The following is a 22,936-nucleotide window of genomic DNA, read 5'->3' as shown; positions in this document are numbered from 1 at the left end:
TGTTTGCTATGACACAATACACTTTAAAAAAAAAAGGCTACTTTCAGCTTTTGTCTTCCCCCTTTTCTGAGACAGATCTGACGTAGCCCAGGTCTCAAACCTGAGAGAGAGAGAGAGAGAGAGAGAGAGAGAGAGAGCGCGCGAGCGAGCGAGCGCTAGCAGGGTGATCCTCCTAACTACTTCCCAAATGCTGGGATTAGAAGCACAGCTTGTGGGTTTTCTACAGGACCCATAAAGTGTGTGGTGATGGTCAATCCACAGAGACAAGCAATAAGATCATTACTACAGCCATTACTAGTAAAACCTTGCACCCCTAGGGGGCAAACTTCCAACACACTTAACACCTTTACTGCTGCAAACCCACTTTCACGCCTTTGTCCCAAAGGAAACATCAAGCCTCAAATGCTTTTAACTTGCATCCAGGTGCAGCTCAAGCACACTCATGTCAATCACGCCAGTGCTCCTCCTCTCTCCTCTGTAAAGCAGGTACTTAATCTGAACCCAGGCAACTAATTACTATTTCCTACCAAGTCCACAAAAACAGATGCAATCCCACTGGTAAACAAGAGCCTTTGCAATGGCACTTCCTCTGTGCAAGTAATGGCAGCAGCCACTCCGTGCAAGCCAACTCCTTTTCTCTTCATTTATGTTCACGGGTGAGCGCACAGACTGCTATTGTGGTTCATGTGCAGAGGTCAGGGGGCAACCTGGGAGAGTTAAGTTCTCCTCCTTCCACCATGTGGGCAATAGGGATCCAACTCCGTCATCTTGGTGACAAGTGCCTTTACCTGGCTGAGTCAATCCCACTGGCCCCCAAAATAACTGGTGCCATTTCCTAACACTGTAAAAGCATGTGGTGAGGGAGAGAAAGTTAAGAGGGGTTAATGGAATGGACCAAGGAGTCTGCCAAAACGCTGCAAAGCATGTTAAAACTAGACGGGTAAGGCAACTCACCCTAGCAAGCCTGGTGACAGGTAACTTCCTATCAAAACAAAGAAAACAAGCAGGCCACAGCGAGGGGGGGGGGGGGCTCCAGCGCTTCTCTTCCCTAGCACATTCCTAGGGCCAAGGCAGCAATATGGAAAGAGTTTGTCTTCCGAGTCTTGTCCTCTGTCAAGGTTGGTTTTAGTGTGAACCTGGACCCAAGGCAGTCAGCTCCCCTATGCAGCCCGCCCAGCTGGGAGAACTCTTTCCAGAATGGCTGGAGCCAGCTGAGATTTGCTGAGGAATGGCTACACTCCAACGCTGCTTTTCTACCTCCGTAGCCAGCAGCAGCAGCTTTTTGTAATTAGACACATGATTAAGGAATCTCCCTAGTGAAATGCCCACTCCCCTTCCCACACAGTAGGTGTAACAATTACTCCACCCATGCCCAGTCTTTTCCCTCCAGGTGATCTACAGAACCCATTTCCATCCACACTTTGTGGCTTCAGGAGGCTTCTGCCTCCGGCCCCCCAATGTTATCTATCTGATGTCTAATTTATTGTTTTCAGTATCTCCACAAGGCCCCAGTAGGCATGTGAGAAAGAGACCCCTGAGATTTCAGGGTGGGCTGCAGGACTGTCACTTCTAAGCTTTCACCACCAGTTCTGGCTTGCTTTCCCAATGGCATGTGGGGGTAGAGGAGCCTGGATACCTGTCATTCATTCTCACCAGTAATGAGCTGACTCTACCGAAAGCTCTATAGGTAGGACCGGCCAAATCAGCCATCGCAGCACTTACAGATGGTGGAACCAACAGCCTGCCCCCACGTCCAGGAAAGGGGACAAGGATCGACTCAAAAGGAATCCAGGCTCCTCTTGGTCAGCCAGGAGCTGCACCTGCATTGTACTATCCAGGACCAAAGCTGCTATACCCACTCCACCCTCACCCCCAGTCTAGGCAGAGGCAGGCTCTAGCTCCATACTTCTAATGGAGAGGGCTGAACCAGCACCAGCTGGAGGCAGCAATTGGCCAGGTAATCTTACCCTAGTCAAGCTAAGGCCAGGTGGCAGGCCCAGAACTGCTAAAGCACATAAAACGGAGAGACAGCATTCAGTAGTACCCAGGCTGCTGCACTGAGCAGCAGGCTAGTTCACACTCTCGCGACCACTGGCCGGCTGGACACCGGGAAAAGCAGGTGCCCGCGCTGTTCCCGGGCCTCAAAGTGCTCACACACCGCAGTCGGCTGGAGCGCAGACCCAGCCCCCACCGCTCCTGCCCAGGAGTCCCCGGCTGGGCTGCCCACCTCTGCGCGGGGACCCCTCGATGCTCTCGGCGCTGGACGAGTGCGTGTCGGCCGGGGCCCGCCGCAGGCTGAAGTAACCGCGAGAGCGCAGGGCGCCGCTGCGGGGTGAGGGCCCGCCGTCCCTGCGCGCGAAGATGCCACTGAAGAAACGCAGCAGTCGGTGCTCCGAGGCGGCCCCAGGGCCGGCAGCCGCGGCCCGCGCGCGCTCCAGCCGCTGCAGGTCGCTGTTGTCCAGCGTGCGGTTCTTGCTCTTGCTGCGCTCCCAGCGCTCCAGGTCTGAGAGTGCATCGTTCTTGCTGAGCACCTCGCCCACATCCAAGGTGTTGCGCTTCTCTGTCGCCGGCTGCGCCCCGGCCACCGGCTCCGGGACCACGTCCGCCTCGACCTCGTCGTCCGGCGCCCAAGCCAGGCTTCCAGAGCTGCTGTGGCGCCTCCCGCCGCTCAGCGCAGGGCTCCGCGGCGCCTCGGGCTCGCTCCAGTGCCTAAAGCTGAGGCTCCGCCGCAGGGGCGCGGCCCGAGCCTCCTCCCCGTCAGGACTGCTGGGCGCCTCAGCCGTGGGGCTCCCCATCAGGTCCGCGGGCTCCGCGCCGCGTGAGCACGGCCGTAGCCGCCCGAGCTCCAGCTGCCCGGTGCTGCGTGTGCGAAAGGCGCGGAAGTCCCAGGCGCGCGGCCCGATCTCAGGATCCTCAGCCGCCGCCTCCTCGGCCTCCTCCTCCAGCCGCCCAGGCGCCTCCGGGGAGCGCGCGGGCCGGGGCCACCGAGTAGGACGCGGAGCCGGAGCGGCCAGCTGCTCCTTCCTGACCATGGTCACCGAGATGCGGTAGACGGTCTTCCTGGGGGGCGTCCCGCGCGACATCGCGTCTGCGGGCAAAGACGCGGGTTCGCCGCTGCTGTCCAGCAGGTACATGTCCCCAGGGGCCGCGGCCGCCGCGCCGCCCTCCGAGGCCGGGCTGCATCCAGCGCCGCCGACCGCCGGGACGCGCGCCTCGGGCGCAGAGCTGGCCAGGTGCAGAGCCCGGGCGGGCAGGGAGCGGCGCCCACGCCCCCCGCGCGCAGCGAGGCCCGCGCTCAAGCTGCGGGAACAGCGCCCCTGGAGTCCGCCCGTCCGCGTGCCACGCGGCCCGACTGCCGGGGTCCGCGCCCGGGGAGCCGAGCCATGGGGGGCCGGGCGGGCGCTCAGGCACGGAACCCGCCTCGCCGGCAGGTGCGGCCTGGGTACGCAGGGCCCGCGGCGGGCGGCAGCGCCCGCGGCTTCATTGTCTAGTGCACCGGGCCCAAGCTCATCCCAGGGCCTTTTTCTGCACAGCTCGGCGGTCCGGCAGCCTCCGCCTCTCCCGAGGCTCCGCGGCGCGCGAGTAGCTGCGCCGGCCGCGGTCGGTCGAGGGGCGGGCGGGCGGCGGTTTAAAATGGAAATGCGCGCCGGGGCGGGGCGGGGCGGGCGGAGGCCGACGTGCGGAGACTGCGGGCCGCGCGCCCAGCGGGGCCTGCGGGTCCCGGGAGCGCGGAGGCGGCGGCGAGCGCGGCGGAGGGCAGGTCCAAGCGCTGGGATGGATCTCCCACGCGGAGCGGATCAGCTCCTAGCAGTAAACCTATACTACACTCTCCAGGACCTGCTGCAAGGTCATCTGAGGCCTCAACTATCCGTGAAGCTTAGAAAATGAAACTCAAAGGACCTGCTGGGAAAGCACCCCCACGAGGCTGGGACAGGAGGATGGTTGAATTTAAAGCTAGTTTGATCTTACACGTCCAGTTATCCCAGCCCACCCACCCACAAGGAAGATACCAGATCTCAACAAATAATAAAGATTTCTATACCTAAGTTTAAAAAAATAAAAAGAAAGAAAATAATAAAGATTTCTTTGGAACCTGTAACTTCTAACAGTTAACTCCTCGAAAACAAGAGGATCTCGAGAGATGGCTCAGCAACTAAGAGCACTGTGTTCCTACAACCCAGGTAGGGATTCACAACCAGCTCCAACTCCAGTTTCAGACGTTCTGATGCCCCCTTGTGACCTCCAAATGTGCCTGTATGTTCTCTTGGTACACTGTACATACATATAATAAAAAATAATTTTATAAGAAAGATCACACAAAATCAGTCAGTCCCTGACGCCAGTGGTCTCTAAGGTAATTTATATGGTGTTTTCCAAAATATAAATCTGCTACCTGAGCAGCAGGCTTAGAAGCAGGAAGAGCAACTTGCCAGTCTCCACCAGTAAGATGGCGATAATGGCTCCCTAACTTAGATTAGCACTCTTGAGGCAACTGGAACCTCACCATGGAACCTCATTTGGGGGGAGGGGTCAGGCACACTCACCATGAATATTTAAAAGTTGCATTTCCCTTCACTCCAGCTCACCTCCCCAAGTGTTCATCCCCACCCCCATGGGATACAGGATTTATATACAGACATCAAGCCAGACCGTCAGACTATCTTCAGACCACAGATGTGCTGTCTTCCAGTTTACAGGTCCAAGAAGAAAGTGCATTATATACAGGGCCCACTCAGATGCTGATAGGGTCTCCTCTTGGCCTACAAAGGCCAGGGGACCCTGGAGGCTACACATAGGCAAGGTACAGGTGGCTGGGAAGGTCAGGCATTTCTAAGGTCTCTTTCTAGTTCATCACCACAAAACGTAGGAGGTGTCAGTTGTGTTCATGTCAGTTGAGTAAGGATGAATGAATGAGTCAGGTCTCCCGGAAGAACTGAAGTCTACGTCACCTAGATTTTAATGGCAAACTATTAGAAACGATTCTACGTGACTCCTTATTACCTGTGTGTGGGCAAGCACATGTTGGGGTAGGAGTATATGGGGGAGGTGCATATGCGTGTGCAGACCCCCAGGTCAGTATCCTTCTTCTCAGCAACTCCTCGTTTCATATGTTAAGGCAGGGTATCCCACTGGAACAAAGAACTTGATCTCCCAATCTCTGTCTCCTCAGTACTGGGATTATAGGTGGGGTACCACATCCAGCTGATGTTTAAGTGGGTCCTGGGAGTCCAAAGTCCTGCCCTGATGTTTGTCAAGTACTTCTCCCACTCAGTCATCTTTCCAACCTGTATTTCATTTTCTAAGATTTCAAAATATAGCTAGCCACCACCAGTGACGTCTACCTCAACTACAAGATCCCTACCATCAGTTATGGGCAAGGTAGACCTTCTGTTTGAAACTCTTAGTCTCTACAATAGTCCTTCAGACAGGCCATTCAAAGGTCAAGGCCATGACATCCTCTGTTTCAATAAAGTAGCTCTCTGGTAAAACTCAAGAGCCACCAGCTATTCTAAAGGCATGAAGCCAGGCATGAAGCGTGTTAAAATGTCTAACCTCTATTCAGTTAGGAAGATGCTGAGGCTCAGGCTGTGAGTCCCCCAGGACTGACTGCACAGCTCCTGGGTGAGAATGGAACTTAGTCAGACTCTCAGTGCCCCGGTCTGCATTCACGTCTTTTGTTTCAACAGCTTCATTGGCAACAAAGAGCAGAAAAGTGTGACCAGTACTGGCCTAGGCACCATTAAAAATTAAAATTCCTGGTATAACCAAGAAGTATTAACATATTTTCGTTGTTTTTCTATGGACTTATTTATTCATAAAGAGACTGTGTGTGTGAGAGGGCGTGTGTTATACTACATACAAAAGGACAAGACAGGGTTCTCTTGACTCGAGGAATTCACAAACTTATAAAAATGATGTTTGTAATTTTAGGACTGAAAGAAACGGTGGAGGGAAGTCTCAGAGTGGCAACAGTAGCCAACATGCCACTCATCTAATAAATCAATGCCACCAGGACCTGGCCACAACCTAGCCTTACAGCAGTACAGTGGCTCGAAAATTCCAGGTCCCCAGATCTTCAAGATGAGATATGGGAGCTGCCCACAGGAAAGAGAGGGCCGCAACCCTGGGGTCACTGGAGCTGGAGACTAACTCTCAGTGTGTATGAACAAGGCTTCTGGGAAATGCCACCATGAACCTTAATAGCATTTAGTGCATAGTAAAGAAAGGGAGACACATGTCCCCTTATTACCTGAAGCATACTTCACAAAATGAGAGAGTGTGTGTGTGTGGGGGGGGGGGGATTTGGAATTCCTTTACAGCTTTACAGCAGTGGTCTTCAACCTGTGGGCCACTACACCTTTGGAGAGCAAATGACCCTTTAACAGGGGTCGCCTGAGACCATCAGAAAACACAGATGTTTACATTATGGCTCACAACAGCTGCAAAAATACAGTTATGAAGTAGCAACAAAATAGTTTTAAGGTTGAGACTCTGTATTAAAGGGTCTCAGCATTAGGCAGGTTGATAACCGCTGCCGTTATTCTTTCTTGGTATGGAATCCATCCCAGGTTTTGTGCATTACCCTACAAGGATGCAAGCTGCAGAGTAGAAGAATCCATTCCATCCACCTCAGATGACACACAGTCTCCCAGGGAGACTCAGTGCACCCAGCCAGCCAAGCTGCTGAGCTCCCTCTCTGCACTCTAAGCAGGAGGAAGCAGGAGCCCCACACGCCAGTCCTAAACACCCCCTGAAGGCCTACATGTTCCTGCCATAGCGTGTGGCCTCTCCCCACAGCCCTGGAGACTTGGGCTCTCCCAGTCTCAGAAGACACAGGATCCTGAGCCTGTCACTCCAAAACCTAAATCCCCTGCACAAAGCCAGACCTGCCTCTGCTGAAAGAAAATGCTTCACAAGGCTTGCTGAGTGCTCCTGGACTATTTTGTTGGGTGTCCTTAAATGGATACTACCAGACCCCATCTTGGATTTCCCACACATACCATATAGCATATCACCATTTTAGAACACACACACAGTGTGTGTCCTTGATCTCTTTGCTCCATCCTTCAATAGCACATGGGCATGGCTTGGGCACTGCAGGGATACAATTGTCTGAATAAGAAAAGTCTAGCGGGTCCAAATAGCCCTCCTGATCCCCTAACTCCTCACCTTGGCAGCTGGCCACCCACCTCAGCCCTAAGCTTTCAGAAGCCTTAGGCCTACGTCCAGTGCCATTTCTAGCAGGTCATCAGTTATGCCTCCTTCATGAACAATAGATTTTTCAAGTACTGGTTAGAGCCTATAAGCCTTATTTAGAGGAACCTCTTTGCAAGTCAGCAGAGGAATCGCCTGATTCACAGGCCAACTTTCCAAAAAACACAATTTGATAGCTAGTAATCAGGGTCACAGTCTTTTAGATGCTTGTCTGCTGGCAGCAGACATCACAACGTATGGTCCTTCCCTGGGCACAGATGCCCAGAGCCACAGAGAACTTCTCGCTGGGCTTTGGGAGCTAGCTTCTGGTAGCTGGCTGCCTGACAGGGTGATGCTGTATGTCATCTTCAGATCTTCTCAGCATGAGTCTCCATCCCATCAGGACGGCTGTTTCAGAGGACTTCTGATTTGAGATTTGTGTTCTGTGTACTGTCCCAGCCTTGGATGATGCAGTCTGTGGGGACCCCAGCTTTCATATTTTATAAGCTGAAGGTTTGCAAATAGAATCATGTCAGGCCTGTTATCCCAGAGACTCGAGAGGTTAAGATAGGAGGGACTGCTAACTTGAGACATTTGTGGGCCACAGAAGAAGTTCAAGTTCCTCTAGGTAACTGAACAAGACCCTGTCTCAAAACAAAAATACAGTGATAGGGTTTTGGCTCATTAATGGAACGTCTGCTGTCTAAGCAGGTGCAAGGCCCTGGGTTCAGTACCCATATCCAGCTCCCCCAAAGATACTGGGAGAAATGTGAATGAAGAGCTGCTAAGCCTGATGGCTGAGTCAAGAGGGGAGTGTATACTCCTCTTCAGGGCAGGGGCATGCTGACTAAGCAGGAGGCAGGACCATAGGTCCTCTGAGCACCGACCGTCATGCTGCCTGTGCCCTGCCCGTGCCGTTCCTCAGCAGCCACAAAAGTCAAGGCTGTCAACAGGCCAGAGACTGTGTGTGGCCAGACACCTGCCGGCAGTGTGCTTCTGTAAGCATTTCCATTGTGACTGGAGGTTCCTGGCTGTCACCTCAGTGACCATGTTACCACATTTTAGACACTAACAAGGAAGGAAGTCTGGTCAGGGAAACTTACCAAAACCAAATTTGGCTTGACTCCAGGACAAAGGGCTGCCCTCCACCTCCTGTTAGAAAGCAGCACTGACAGGATCAACGGATAACGGTCCCCCAATGTGAAAGGAAAGCACAAGGAGTCTTAGTGCCCTGGTACTATAGAGTATAGTCTAGCTCAGTCCCAGGGAGTCCTTGATGTCAGGTAAGCTCCACAGGAGGTGATACACACCCTGCATGATGCAGTGGCCAGGACATGTGTCCTCCAGCTGCAGAAGGCTGAGCCACCAAGCAAGGGAGACCTGTCAGTCCTGCTAGGTGCTGACTGACTTCCAACAAGAGACCAACTGTTCACCTGCTGCTAGTGGTGTCTGTATATGGAGCTGGCCTGAGTACCAGTAAGGCTCGCAGGAAGGAGAGGAGGAACCTGCAGGGCAGAAGGTCAGAGAAGTAGGAAGCTGTTTGCTAAACGGAAGCAAGTGCCAAGGGCTGAGAGCAGGAAGTGAACAGTGCCCAAAGTACATGGCAGGGTGATGGTGAGAGAAAGAGGTTCCAGGCAAGGCCCCCTCATTGCTGTGACATTCTGCAGGACAGCCTGTTGTTACAGAGCCTCCTTACAGGCAGCAGGCCTGTCCTCCTCCCACTTGATCCCAGTAATATCCTTCCTGACTATATCAGTAAACATGTCTCTAAGTGTTGGCAAATGACCCGAGGACAAGACTGCCATGGGTGGAGCGCATCTGCTCCAAAGATGCAAATTCTAAACTGAGCAGAAACTAAAGGTGCCTCCCAGCCACACCTTCCCACCTCTACGTGGATGAACAGTAGCCAGCATCTCTAACTGGGCTTCCCACCTCTGCATGGGTCACCCAGCGGCTCTAGCTGGGCTTTCTGTGAGAGAGACTGCCTTCTTTCCAGGAATCAGCCATAAAACAAGGCAGCAATAGTGAGACGCAGGTCATCAGATCACCCATCATCCTGTGACGATAGACAGGTCATCTACCAATACTGAATGAACAAGTCTTGTGGCCATGAATAAAATGTTGGGAGCAATTTTGTAGATGTTTACAGCTAGGCAACAATACACTCATTTCATCTACAAATGCCCCAAGTTAGGTGTACAGGGGTCAGGAAAAGACCAGCACTGTGATGGTTTATATATGCTCAGCCCAGGGAGTGGCACCATTAGAAGGTGTGGCCCTGCTGGGGTAGGTGTATCACTGTGGGTGAGGCCTGGAAGCCAGTATTCTGCTAGCAGCCTTCAGATGAAGATGTAGAACTCTCAGCTCCTCCTGCACCATGCCTACCTGGATGCTGCCATGCTCCTGCCTTGATGCTAATGGATTGGACCTCTGACCTGTAAGCCAGCCCCAATTAAATGTTGTCCTTATAAGAGTTGCCTTGGTCATGGTGTCTGCACACAGCAGTAAAACCCTAAGACAAGCACTGACCGGCTTCTCCAGAGCCTCGGGATCCTACACTGTCACTGCCCACAGAGATACCATCCTAACAGAAGCTAACAGAGCCTTCTGCAGAAGGGCCAGGGAGGGACCCAAACCCAGTCACAGCTTTTCAACACAGCCTGGAACGACCGAGGACAGTCCCAAACCCAGCTAAAACCGTATCTCCACCTACATGGACCAGCGAGAGGCTGTGGTTTTCTAGCATGCTCTGCAGAGCATCCACTGTGAATCGCTTCACTACCACACATGGAAATGTTCTATGTGAAGAAGACTTAAGACATTAAGTCAGATCTATGAGCCATCACTTTACAGAAATGAATTCAAGCAACACTTAGCACAGCAGCTCCCACTTAGAGTGACTCCCCAAGGACTCTACATGGCCACAACCACAGCGTGCGGAAGGATTCCCACCCCATCTTCCCTCCCTCCAACCTTCCACACATCAGCAGTGTGCATGCAGCCAAGGAAAAGAAATAAGAGGCATCAACAAACGGGACACACCCCTCACTGGCTGCGAAGTATGTCCTAGTGTCACAGAAACTCTTTCCCTAGAGGGCTGGGAACATCTACCCTTTCTTCAGAGCATCGAAGACAAGCCAAAGTAATGGCCCAATTCAGCCTGGAGGACTAATGAGTTGGTCAGGCTTTCTCAGCGTGGATCACAAGTTGCTCACAGGAGGGCAGCTAACCCCAATACAGCTGCCCAGCAGAACGTCTTGCCCCAGCATGGGGCATGCCTTCCCAACAGAGGCAGAGTCAGGTCTCCTTCCTGCTGGCCTTTCACAGTCTATAAACTCCAGTACCTGCAGAGACCCCAAGACCACATGCAAGTACAACAGGATTACACAGGACTAGCTTAAAGCACAGGACAGAGTGACTGAGATTCGGTGAGGATCCTCTAGGAAGGACCATCAAGAGTTAAAGAGGCCTGATCTTGAGAGTCACCTGCATGTAGCAGTGGCAGCTAGGCAGAGAGGAGGGCACTACTCAGTAGATGTTAGTAGAAAGCCAAGAAAGGAATCCTTGGCCCACCCCATCTTCCTACACCGAAAGGTTTAACAGGTTTTCCTAGCACTTACATGAAGATTGAAGTGAAGGCCCCAAATGATGCCCTGAGTCTGCACAAGTCCTGAGGAGCACATTTTGACAGTGACCACATCCGCATCCCAGGCTGGGCTCTCCCAGAGGGCTACTTGGCATTCTATGACCAGAGGTTTCAAGAGAGGATCCATTCTCTCTGTCTAAATGTCATGCCCTTCCTCCCTCCCTGCCACTGTCAACCAGTGGGTCATTTCAGTGGTCCTCAGGCACCAAGGACAAGCAAACCCCGGCAGCAGACAGCAACCACTTCCCCTGGCAGTTACAGGGGAGTAACTGCCTTGTTCCTGAGCTCCTTAGGAGAGAAGGACAAGTCACCATATCAATGGCTGGCACTAACAGAAAAGAAAACATCATGGCTTCTTACCTACCTGCCTCACACCTGCCTCCAGGGGCCTTATGCAGACATCAAGCTAAGCTTCAACAGTTCAGGGGGTGGGGCTGAGGTGCAGCCAGGAACCCAGCCTTGCTCCAACCACTGTACTTCCTCACCATGCTCTAACAACCAGCTCCCTGGGACTCCTTCCAAACTCAGCACCAGCTCCAAACTCTTCCTCAAAGGAAGGCAAACTGAAGAATGGTGAGCTGAAGAGCAGTGGTCACCAATTTGGGGCATCCAGGACTTGTAATGGTCCTCCCACCAACACTGCATGCTGTGTCAGGAGTGATGTTAAAGATGGAGAACTGTCAGCCCACACAAAGGCAAAAGTTCCAGGATCTGGAAACAGACACTCTGACATAGGAATCCTGAGACACTGCTGCATGCTTGACAGCAAGGAACACACAAAGCAGGGACTAACTCCATACCCCTGGGCCTCTTATCCCTCCCTCAAGACCAGTCCACCCCAAAGGCAACCATCACACCTGCCCGCCCCCTCGTGTTCCCGCCACTCCAGGACTCCTCCCCTAAACCACACAGGTGGCATACCTAGAGCTGACTCCAGCTGTAGTCTAAGCTTTCTCCTCTCTATCCAGCAAAGAACCGAGGACATCACAGTCCACAGCAGACACTTCCCTACCTGCCCCTTGTGACTCTTAAGATGTCATGCCTGGTCATGGCCCTAAGAAGACCCTTTGAGACCCCAATTCAGATATGGCTTCTGGACCTGCACAGACATCACCTGGGAACATGTCCCTCCCTATCCTCATCCCTAAGAGGAACACTCTAGGACACATGCAGCAACATCAAGAGGTGTCACCAACCTCTCCTGTAACGATAACAAGATCTAGGCCCTCACTACAGCCCCAGACAGCCCTATCCCACTCCAATGTTTCAAGCTGCCTGCCCCCTCGTACTATGAGGTTGAGTCAAACATTTGAGTTGGCAGGTGATCCTGTGTTGTTCATTATAGTCACCTAGAAGGAACCTTCCTCCACCTGCAGGCCTTCCAGACAGCACCCATCTCCTGAACTCTAGTCAGAACTACTTCCTTCCCCTCTGGGGATTTCCCATCCCCTCACCCATCCCACACAAAAGGATGTCCAAGCCAAGCATCCTTCCAGCCTCCTCCACACCTACACTCAGCTCCCTCTCCAGAGATGGTCCTCAGCCCTGATAGCACGGTTTCACGGTGCAATTCTGCTCAGTAACCATGTCTTGCCTGCGGAGTAAAATGCACACTCCTCAAGTGGCACCAAGCTTGACACCTTTAGCCACCCTGCAGAACTCTGTGGCAGGGGCTAGGTTCCATGACTTGAATGACACAGACCCCTGGGACCCACGCAAGGGAGCCCTGAGCCTGTGAAAACATGACAGAGCTATGACAATCAGACAGACAAGCATGATCCAGTGTGTGAGGTGTTGACCCAGTGTTTACTGCAAGGCTGCCCCCACCTCCAACTGGCAACACCTTCATCCCCTGCCCCCACCTCCCACTGGCACACCTTCATCTCCTTTCTCAACCCTAACCACATCATTTGCACTCATCCCATGACACCTGTTAGAACCAGCAAGATGGAGCCTAATATGTTTTTTGGGTTTTTGTTGCCCCCCCCCCCCGCCGCCTTGGCCATGCCCTCCCTGAAGAATAGACATGCTTCCCTGTATCTTCCCTAGGAACTTAACCTCAAGTCTCAGGGACAGCAGCTTCCCCCTCCCCACCACTAGTTTCCTGACAAGTCCTACTGGCTGGAGGTGGAGGGTGGGGGGTGGAGGGGTGTTCAGAATCACCTCTGCAGGGTAGCAGTCAGCCCTGCCCCACTCATATGGCAAGCCAGATCAGCTGACTTGAACTGCACCCCCATGGTGCCCCTTTTTGGACCCCTCTCCCACACAGAAGTTTACCTCCAGCAGTTAGGAACAGACACAGGGAACGACAGATGGTGAGTCACTTCTTCCCTGACCACAAAAATCCTGAGTGCAGCTGACCCTGGGTGGCCGCCCTCTGTGATAGCCTGTTCCTCCCTCAGTGGAAACCATGAAAACATATTTACTGTGTGTCCTGGGGGGAAGGGCTGCTCCAAATGTGACTGCCCATGGTCCAGGCCTTGCTTCATTTCAGGGAATAGGGTACTAGGCATAAGAGTGGGGTGCAGAGGCTTTTGGTAGCCCTTGATGTTCAGTACCTAGTTGGGTGCAGGAGAGGAACCATGGCATGCCCAATGCTGGCATCCCTAGGACTGGAAGTAGCCAGAGAAAAAGAGGCGGAATGGCCTGGGGCTGCTTCAAAAGAGACTGGCAACAGCTTTGCAGCCAGGGCTGGTGTCGGGACCTGAGTTCCCCAGCACCCAGCTCTGCATGCATTCTCAGTCACTGCTGTCACAGCAGGGGCTGTGATGGCTGGATATATAGGGGTCCCATCCTGGCTCCCAGAGAAAGGGGACCTTACCTGCTGCTCCCCTCTCTGTCAAAGGACTTCCAGAGAAGCAACAGTCATCATAGGGAATTTCAGAGCTAGGGAGAGGTGGCAGACAGATAGCAGAATATTCCCCTGGGGCTTTTCTCCAAAAGACTCTGAAAAACTTGGAGTTTATACCCAGGGGGAGCAGGCGCTTAATGCAGCGTTGCTGTGTAGCAGTGTGATGCACACACTGCACCCAGGAAAGCAAGCTTCTAAGACCCTCTGTTCCTCTGGGACTTTGCAGCATTCCTAGGCTGCTACCAAACACCAACACACGCAGGTCATCTCAGGGTTCACAACAGTGCCAGCCCACCTGGCCTCCACTCCTTCCAGCCTAGCTGAGGACTGACCTAAGGAGGTAGCAGCACGTAGCTCTTTCCCGTGAGGAGTACAAAACTGATCTGATTCAAATAAGGTGCAAGAAAAGATAACAGAGACCCCCCCCCAGGCCCCAAACACTATGCCATGTAGATCTTAGCAAAACATCTCATCTCTGGAGATCACTGCCGATCCCACGGTCATCACAGTTCCCAGCTCTCCCCCTTCTCTCGGCAGCCAAGGTCCTGTTAAGGCTCACCTTGCCCCCCCCTGATGCCAGGCCAGGATATGAGGGCATTCAAGGGCATGTATGGCTACTTTTATTACTATTTTATGAATAGATAAAAGTCACAGGTTCTAACTGTGCCTGGATCCCACGGGAGACATAAAAACTCGCTGAGGCCAAGCCGCCCATGGGAAACATCTATTTGCTGGGCTACCCTGCCCCACAGCAAAATCCAAGATGTTCCAATTCCGTACTTAAGAGGATGTACTGAGTGTAACATGGCTGTGTCTCTACAACACTTACCAGAACTTGTGGTATCTCAATCATTATTTTGTTATGCTGTAACTTTTAAGGAAATAGCCACAAGGAAAAGGGGCTACACATGCTTGTTACAGCTGAGATTTTGTTACCAATATGTCTGGCCAGTGGTCAGCTGAAGCTGATGCAGAATCCACTGAGGGGCTGTGATTCATTCTGCTTGCCTAAGTGGAAGCAGGAAGAAAGAGGAAGAAGGAGATGGTGGAGGGGGAGGAATGGAGAGAGAGGAAGGGAAGCAGCATGGGAGAGAGGCTGCAGAACAAGCAAGCAGAAACAGTAACTGCGGAGAAACATGGAAGCCAGAAAGGCTGGGGGGCCAGAGCTGAGGAGGGAGAAGGAGAGCAGAGTTAGGACAGGCCCCGAGATCTCACCCCAACCCTCTGCCCTACTGAGCTCCTGGAGTGGAGCCAGCCAGGCTCTGGGCCACCCCCTTGTTGACTGCCTTGTTTGCCTGAACCCCATGCCTTACCCGTACCCCATGGCTGTCATGCCATACACTGTCATGGTATCTGCTGCCCTGCCTACCCTACCTACCCCAGGCCAGCCACTGTGGAGCTCAGGGCTTTACTGGGCTGGGCTCCACCATTCATCCTCCCAGGCTCCACCTCCAGCCTGGAAGGCAACAAGGCAGCAAGGTCTCCCATTGCCAAACTTCCCTTCCCTAAATCGGAAACACTCACTTATAAAGCCATAAATTCTTTCCCATGGAGGCATCCCAGATATAATTAGAGCCCTCCCCAGGTCTGGGCACCAGAGGAATTGCTTGTTCCCCTGAAGACATACAGACCCTTGCAGGAGCCAGAGGCAGCCACTCTCTTACTTCTGCTAGTGGAAATAGTAGTCCTTCACTATCAGAGAAAGATGCTCACGTTCTGCAGGTAGGAAAGGAACGTGCAAAGAAAAGACTTTCTTAAATATGGAGCTGTTCAACATTTTAATGGCCCCAGCTAGAGCCACCCTGTGTTAGCTAAGGCTGCCGCCATGTAGTTCCACAGCCTGGGGGCTTCAATGACAGGTGAAAGATTTTCATGGCTCTATAGAGTGGAGAACAAGACCAAGATGTAGGCAGAATCAGGGTAATCCTTAGTGGATGCTGGAGGCCACCTGTGTCAAATGACCCCCTTCACCCCCATGTTGCATATCCTCCCCTGCATGTCTGTCATGTTCTGATTTCCTTAGGACCATCAGCCCTATTGGACAAAGGTCCCTGTGTTGACCACCTTGATAAAGTCTCTAACTACGGTCACGTTCTGAGGGACTGGGCGCTAGGACAACAGCCCACAGCTTTCACCATCTCTGTCACAGCTATTTTTCTTGTTACAAAACAACTGGCGGAAATACCTTAAGTTTTGTTAAGGTTTATTGGGGCTCAAAGTCTAGGCATACCAGACCATCATGGCAGTAAAGCAGGACGCAGCTAGTCACACAACTGTAGTTCTTCATTTTTGTTCAATCTGGGACCTCAACATATGGAATGGCACTATCCACATGTAAGGTGAATCTTCCCACACCAATTAGTCCATCTAGAAATCACTCACAGACATGCCAAAACCCTCCCAGCTGATCCCAGACCCTGGCAAGCTGGCAATGCCAACCACACCTTCATAATGTCTGAATAATACTAAGGCTCTTTTCTCAGTAGTAAACTCAGGACAACAGCAGCATAAACAGGGCCCAGTGTGCAGTCGGTGCCTGTACTACCAGCAACTTGCAACTGCAGGTCACCTAAGGATGGCAGGGAAACCTCTGGCCTCTCAGGATGAAGCCCCACCTCTCCAGCAATGCCAACTATAGACACTGTGTGCGAGGCTTCATTCCCTTGCTGTGCCCTTTTGGCTGTGATGAACTCATGCAAATCCAGTGTGAGGCTGGGAACCAAACACAAGCACACTGGGCCTGCCCTGCACAGCAGCTGCACCTTCCTGGATCCAGGTATCTGCCCCTACTAGGGCATGAGGAACCAAGACAGATGGTGGCAATATTCACTCCCTACATGTGGCCTCATTAGCCGGCAGTAGCAGACGCAGCCCTGGAGGCATCAGAATGGAGTATGCAGGCTGCAGGAAAGGACAGCCCTAGGAGCCTTGCAGGGAAAGAGCTATGGTCTGCCTTCTCCGGACACAGCATTCCCTTGGCTTTCACGGTTGAGCTACATTGCCAAGATAGTTATTTAGTTAGAAGCACCAAAGCTCTAATCACAGCCTGCAGCAGCAACATGCCCCACCCCCTTTATAAATCCCTATAGCAAAACCAGGTTCTTACTCCAACATCAATCACTCCAGGGCACTCATAACAGCACCACAGGCTGTGCATGCACACACTCAGGGGATAGGGGGAGAGGCTGAGAAGGGGGAGACAGAGACACAGATACACAGAGAGAAGGAGAAAGACAGACACACACACACACCCAAAGGCCTTAGAGGTCCCCACTGAACACACGTGTGCAAGTGAATCCTGCTCTGTGAAATGTGTTAAAAATGCATGCCTGGCACAAGCACTTCCTTCCTCAGCAGATAAGAGACCCTGCTCCAAGGCACCCCGCAGAGCAGCACACTGAGCCAAGGCCCTGCCCCTGCCTGACTCACAGGCAGCCCTGCCAGAGAAGGCCTGTGCCGGGTTTTAATTGATGAGATGAGAGCACTCAACACAGCTCAGATAACTCAGCCTTCACTCTGGGAAATGGGGACAGCAAGGGCAACACTGAACACAGACGGGGAAAGGCCCCCATGCAAGTAAGCACCGGCCACTGAGCTTGACTTTCAAAGATGTTGCTGAATCCCACTGATCTTGAAGTCACCTATAACCAAAGCCGGGGCCTCCCTTTTGAGTCTGCCTGTATCATCTTCACCTGCTCAATCTGGTGCCACACAAGCACAGCGTCCCAGGCGCTGACCTCCCAATGGAATAAAATGCTTTAAAGAACAAAAGCGGGAGCCACAGCCTGCCTGTCTTCCGGCACCTGTATACCCCAGTAAGTCCTGCTCTCAGTTCCAAGATGAATTAAATTTCAAAGCATACATCTGCTTTTAAATCTACGCTGACCTTGTGCTTCTAGATGAACACACAACTCAAAGCGGGGAGGAGGACTGCTCTGGGTACAGCCGTAATTAATATTCTTTCTTCATGGAAGACATTTGTTTGAAATGATAGGATCCCATCAGAAAGTCATTTTCTTTCCAAGTTCACTGGGCTTCCTATATGAATGTGAATCACAGTGACGGAGTCAAACTGAACTGAGCCCACACTGTTTGTTCCGTGTAGTGTTTGACTTTGGCCTAGACACAGCTGGAAGAAACAACTCAGAGATCCCAATAGACTATTTCGGATATTTGTATTCTAATTTGCAAATAATTTGCCTATGTCAAAATAAAGCAGAGATCCTAGGCGGAGGGAGAGCTTTCTGATCAAATTATAATCAAGGGATGATGTGTGGGAAGAAAGAGGAGTAGTCTTCAAGTTCCTGTGGGCTCCATTAGAATGCCTGTCAACACACGGGCAGCTGGGGGCACCGCTGACTACTAATAACTACTAGTATCTAGTTCATGTCACTTCAGATGTGTCACCATCCTGGGGTCACTCATCTGCAGCATACCCACACGGGGATCTCCAAGGATGACCCTCACCTTGTCTGACCTGCCTCTTCACTTGAGTGTCTGTGTGAGGGCAGCGGCGTGCCTATGATGGTCTCTCCTGTCACGGTGCCATCTATGGTGGTCATGACAAAGGAGCTAAGGAGAGGACTCCCATATGGCACTAAATATAGAGCTGTAAACAGAGCCCCCTCACCCCTGCCTTTCTTCCCCCTGCTAAACCTATGCTGAAGTGAACATCCAACAGACTGTTGTGAGGCCTGGAATTTACCCCAGGTAAGGTATACTAATGGCTACATTTTTTTGTTGTTTGTTTTATGTTTTGAGACAGAGTAGCCAAGGATGACCTTGAATTTCCGGGCTCCTTCTTCCAGCTCCGCAGGCATGTACCATAACGCTCAGCTTTATGCTGCGCTGGGGAGCAACCCAGGGCTCTGTGCGCATTAAGCAAGCACTCTGTTGAGCTATACCCCAGCCCTAACAAAAGCTATTTTTAATTTTAAAACTTGGATGCAAACTGGCTTTTCAACAATTGTGTTTATGCTCTGAGCAAAAACACAAAATAGCTTTTTTTTTAAGTATGGTTACATCTATCTCTGTGGTTTGTTCAAGCCAACCATTTTTAAATCTATATTGAAAAGTCTCCCTATACTTAACCCATCAATGGAGGGCAGGCGGGGTAGATCTGAAGACAGCAGGTGCCAGGCCATGAATGCACCTACCTTTTCATTCCAGAGTCACAGGGTTTGTGTGCTCTCAGCAATGGGTACCCCTTCCTTCTCATGGAAGGCAAACCTTTTGGAGGGCTAGTAATGCATCCATAGTCAGAGAGATTAAAAAATATGGCTGCCCACTCCCACCCACCCAGCACTCTGCTGAGCAGTGTGAGCACCATTGCTGACCATTTCTACGCTTCTGTTAAACTCTAGACACACAAGTTCTCTTCCCATAAATTTTGGGGTTGACACCCCTCACGGCAGCAGTTTTGCCATCGTAACAGAAACAGCACTGTCACCCCAGTGACAAGTAAGTAACCTGCTTAGGCTGCTATTCATGGAGGCTGACAGACTAACCAAGCACAAAGACTGCCCAGAGGAAACAGGAAGGCTGTGGGTGAGATGAGGGACCAAATGGCCAGGGTGGTACTCCCTGGTAAATATGGAAGTCAGGGCCCCACCGCAGGCAACAGGAGCCAGCTGGGCTGCATCTAAAGAGACATCATGCTTTTGATCAAGCTGAGGGACTGTCAATTAACTGACTGCAGATGATACTATCTATGTCATCCAGAAGGCTGGCCTGCCAGACACCTTGCAGGTATCTTGTAAAATGAAAATAAGCTGACCCCCGACTTCACTGTTATTTATAGCTACGAACCTTTGGTCTTCCTGTCCCCTTCAGGCAACCATTAGGAAACCCTTCAGCTTGACCGACCTGTCTATCCCTCCAGGTGGGTTCATGTCCACTTGTACACCAAGCCCAGGGAGCAATCAGTGGGAATCAACATACCGTCATAGTAAAACCCGAAAACTTTCCATTTCAGTGAACAACCCAGGGGTCAAATCCTGTGAGTCTTTTCTGTAATCCCATTTCTAAACCTGGGAGGGGTAGGCAGGCCCCACATGAAGGCTGCTTCTGATATGAGCCCACCCCTCACCCATGCTACAACCACAGGCCTGGACACTCTTAGTTTTCACATCTCTTTTCTTTTTTTTTCTTTTTTTCTTTCTTTTTTTTTCCCCTTGAGACAGGGTTTCTCTGTGTAGCCCTGGCTGTCCTGGAACTTACTCTGTAGACCAGGCTGGCCTTGAACTCAGAAATCCACCTGCCTCGGCCTTCTAGGTGTGTGCATTTCTAATCTTGGTTTCTTCTTATATCACCAAGAGCATCTGAGATGTGTTTGTACTGTGTTTGTCCGTTTGCCTGTGAGGATTTTTGTGTCTGCTCGGTCTGTTTGAACTCTCTAGGCACCAGTGACTGATATCTGTCTAGACTGCCATCTCAGAGGCATTCTCTTTAAACTTCTCTAAGTAGAGATCTAAGACACAGCATAGGGACTTGAAGACTATGTTTGGTTGTTGTGCATTCAGGAAGCGCAGCTTTCTCAATGGTCTCAGAGCCACTCCTATGTGTCATCACCCAAGAGTCACTTCCCATCTCTTCCACCAGACTCCTCTGCTGCCTATAAAAGTGTCTTTATCCCTGCAGCCTGTACTGATGCCAGCCTCCACCTCTCTTCTTTCTTAAAGCCAACAGCACCTGGCATTTACTCTCAGGAAGTCTCCTATCCATGTACTGACCGAGTCAGGGTGAGATGGCTGCAGCCCCCGCCCTCACTTCTGCAGCATGCCCTGGCTCTGCCCAGGACACTGTCCGTAAACACATTCTTCTGCACCTTCACTCACTTCAAGCTCAGCTCAGGTTTCTAATCTAGAAAACCACACTTTTCCTATTCAGAAAATTAGTACTTATTTTCTTTCTTTTTCTTCTTTTTTTTCCCCCTGTGCCCAATGTGCCAAGGAACCCTGAACAGAGCAGGAAGGAGGAGAGTATGTGAGTTTATAAGACCCCAGGCCTTGAAAGCACTCAGGCCACAGTGAGAGCCCCTGCCCAGAGCCAATGGAGAACATGTTCAACTAACAGATGCAGATGCCTCGGGAGAAAGGAGTGGGTGGAGGGACAGCAAACCCAGCTGGCTGCTTACCAGCAAAGGGCTACCTTGCAATATCCTTAGGTATGCCCTTGTGCAGTGAGTTCTTACTTTAGCCTTCTCAGTCCAAAGACCACCCTGGAATCAAAAGCTCATTTCTTTGCTAGATGTGATGGCTCAAGCCAACACTCTGTAGGATAAGCCAGGAGATGTGTTGTGAATTCAAGGTCAGCCTGGGCTATATAGAGAACCACTGTGAATTCAAGGTCAGCTTGGGCTACACAACAAATACCAGGCCAACCAGGGCTTTCTCAAAAAAGAAAACCCAAGTATCTCTCTGATGACCCAGTGCAGCTACACAGTTTCATTTACTGAAATCTGTCCCTTGCAAGTCCTGTAACCCAAGCTGGACAGTAAAAGGCCACTCTTTTTAAGTACGAGGCATTCCTCCATTGAAAAAGAGGAGGTATCCCTGCCTGTGTGCAGGGACTGATAGAGTCCACCTATACTTATCATGATATCATGTTCTAGGTACTTTGATTAGGGAATGCCAGCAAGCCTGAAAAGACCATGTGCAGACTAGACTCTGTAGGGAAGTCTGAGGGTTAGTGTCCCCTGTGAAGCCTGGTGAAGGGAAGAGGTAGGTACTGTCAGTTCCAAGGCCCTGAACAACATTAGGACAAAGAATAACCCGAGAATTTCTCCGGCAGGTCAGAACAATTAGGAAGCAGTCAGATGGGCCAACCTGAACCAGATGTGCAGGAGACAGGACAGACACCTTCACTTTCAGTGTACCCTCTCCCATAGTAAGAGTCACAGATAGCTCCCTGCAGGTCACAGTGAGTGGCTTTCGGGAGGTTTAATGAGGATGGCAGTGGTGGTGGACAAGATACAAAATTGGAATCAGGTATGCTGACCTCACCCACACCTGGTCCCCATACTCCTTTGCTCACTGTCTGCAGAGAGGGCAAAGAATAGACTGAACGGCAAACTCAGCCTGCGGGGGGGAGGGCAATGCTGGTTACGATTTAATAAGAGCAGAAATGGGAGGAGTGCCAGGCTCTTCCCAAATCCCCATATACTAGGCCAGGCTTGAGCCTAGATAACAAAACAACTGCATGGTTGTTTTGAGAGCAGAGAGCTTGGTACCCCACTGCAGGCTCTGGGTTCCCGCCTCCACGTGGCACTTTTAAAAAAGAAGCTTTCAGAATAGGGTGCTACATGGCTGATGACTGTGGAATCAGGCCTGATACAACCTGAGTTTGCTTCTTGGAAGCCATGTAAAAAAAATCCAAATGCTGTGACACACACCTGTAACACAATGAGAAGGAAGCGGGGATGGGAGAACCACCCAGAAGGTCACGGGCCGAGTGTCCCGCAGCATGAAGCCTGGTAGAAGCAGAAGAGACCTGCTCACAGAAGAGACCTGACCACTGAAAGTTGTTCTCTGACGTGTGTGTACGTACATGTGTGTGCATGGGTTACTGCAAGCTTGCTCTCGCTCTCTCTCTCTCTCTCTCTCTGTCTCACACACACACACACACACACACACAAATATAACTTTTTAAGGCTGAGATGAAGACTAGGAAGATTTGCTGTGTATGGACACCTAAAGCTCAACTCTGAGCAGCAGAAGCTCATAGGCCTCCACAATCCTATCCTGGACTAAAGACCTCCAAAGGGCAAGTTCAAAGGGACTATGGGATCTGAGACCTTGCTCACATCACTTGGGGACCCTCAGGTAAAAGGCTCAGCAGATCATTTGAATACCTTAATGGTGGAAAGTGCCTAATTACCAGCTGATAATTACACAAGCCATTTACATACAGTTGTGATCAAACTCTTCACCTTGAAAGCCACCACCTGTCCCACTGTTGCTAAGAAGTACTTACTAACGGAACCCTTGCATGTTCCTGACAATGAATTTCCTCTTGTCATAGCCATCTTGGAGGCTAGCCTGTGGCTTTTATGAACACCTTAGCTCTCTCGTTTCAGGTCTAAAGGTGATCCTGTCGGCTGCTCCAGTCCAACTCTGACCAAAAGTGGAGAGAGCAGAATGAGTACACAGGAAAGCTAGCTGCACGGCACAGGAGAGGCCACTCCTGTCACTCGTCAGACTCCAGCCATGGCCCAGCTTGTGGGAATGCCCACCTTCCAAACGAAA

At 51.5% G+C, this 22,936-nt stretch overlaps 1 protein-coding gene across 7 annotated transcripts in view; it reads right to left on the bottom strand.

Moving 5' to 3' along the window:
• Window positions 1-22,936, bottom strand: part of Agap1 (ArfGAP with GTPase domain, ankyrin repeat and PH domain 1) — a 435,940-nt gene that overhangs the window by 308,356 nt on the left and 104,648 nt on the right. For 3 of the 7 annotated variants that reach the window (XM_029480700.1, XM_029480706.1, XM_029480701.1), the window contains exon 1: window positions 2,228-3,611. The exons of the other annotated variants lie outside the window; for them this stretch is intronic. In XM_029480700.1, the coding sequence (XP_029336560.1) occupies window positions 2,228-3,134 (907 nt within the window). In that variant the 5' untranslated portion in view covers window positions 3,135-3,611. Of the gene's footprint in view, window positions 1-2,227; window positions 3,612-22,936 lie in introns of those variants that run through there. 7 annotated transcript variants of the gene reach the window in all.

This window comes from Mus caroli, chromosome 1 (genome assembly GCF_900094665.2).
Source record: "Mus caroli chromosome 1, CAROLI_EIJ_v1.1, whole genome shotgun sequence".
In the NCBI taxonomy this organism is placed as follows: Eukaryota; Metazoa; Chordata; class Mammalia; order Rodentia; family Muridae; genus Mus; species Mus caroli.
The sequence above is the reverse complement of the archived record's forward strand: the minus strand, read 5'-3'. Positions and strand labels throughout refer to the sequence as shown.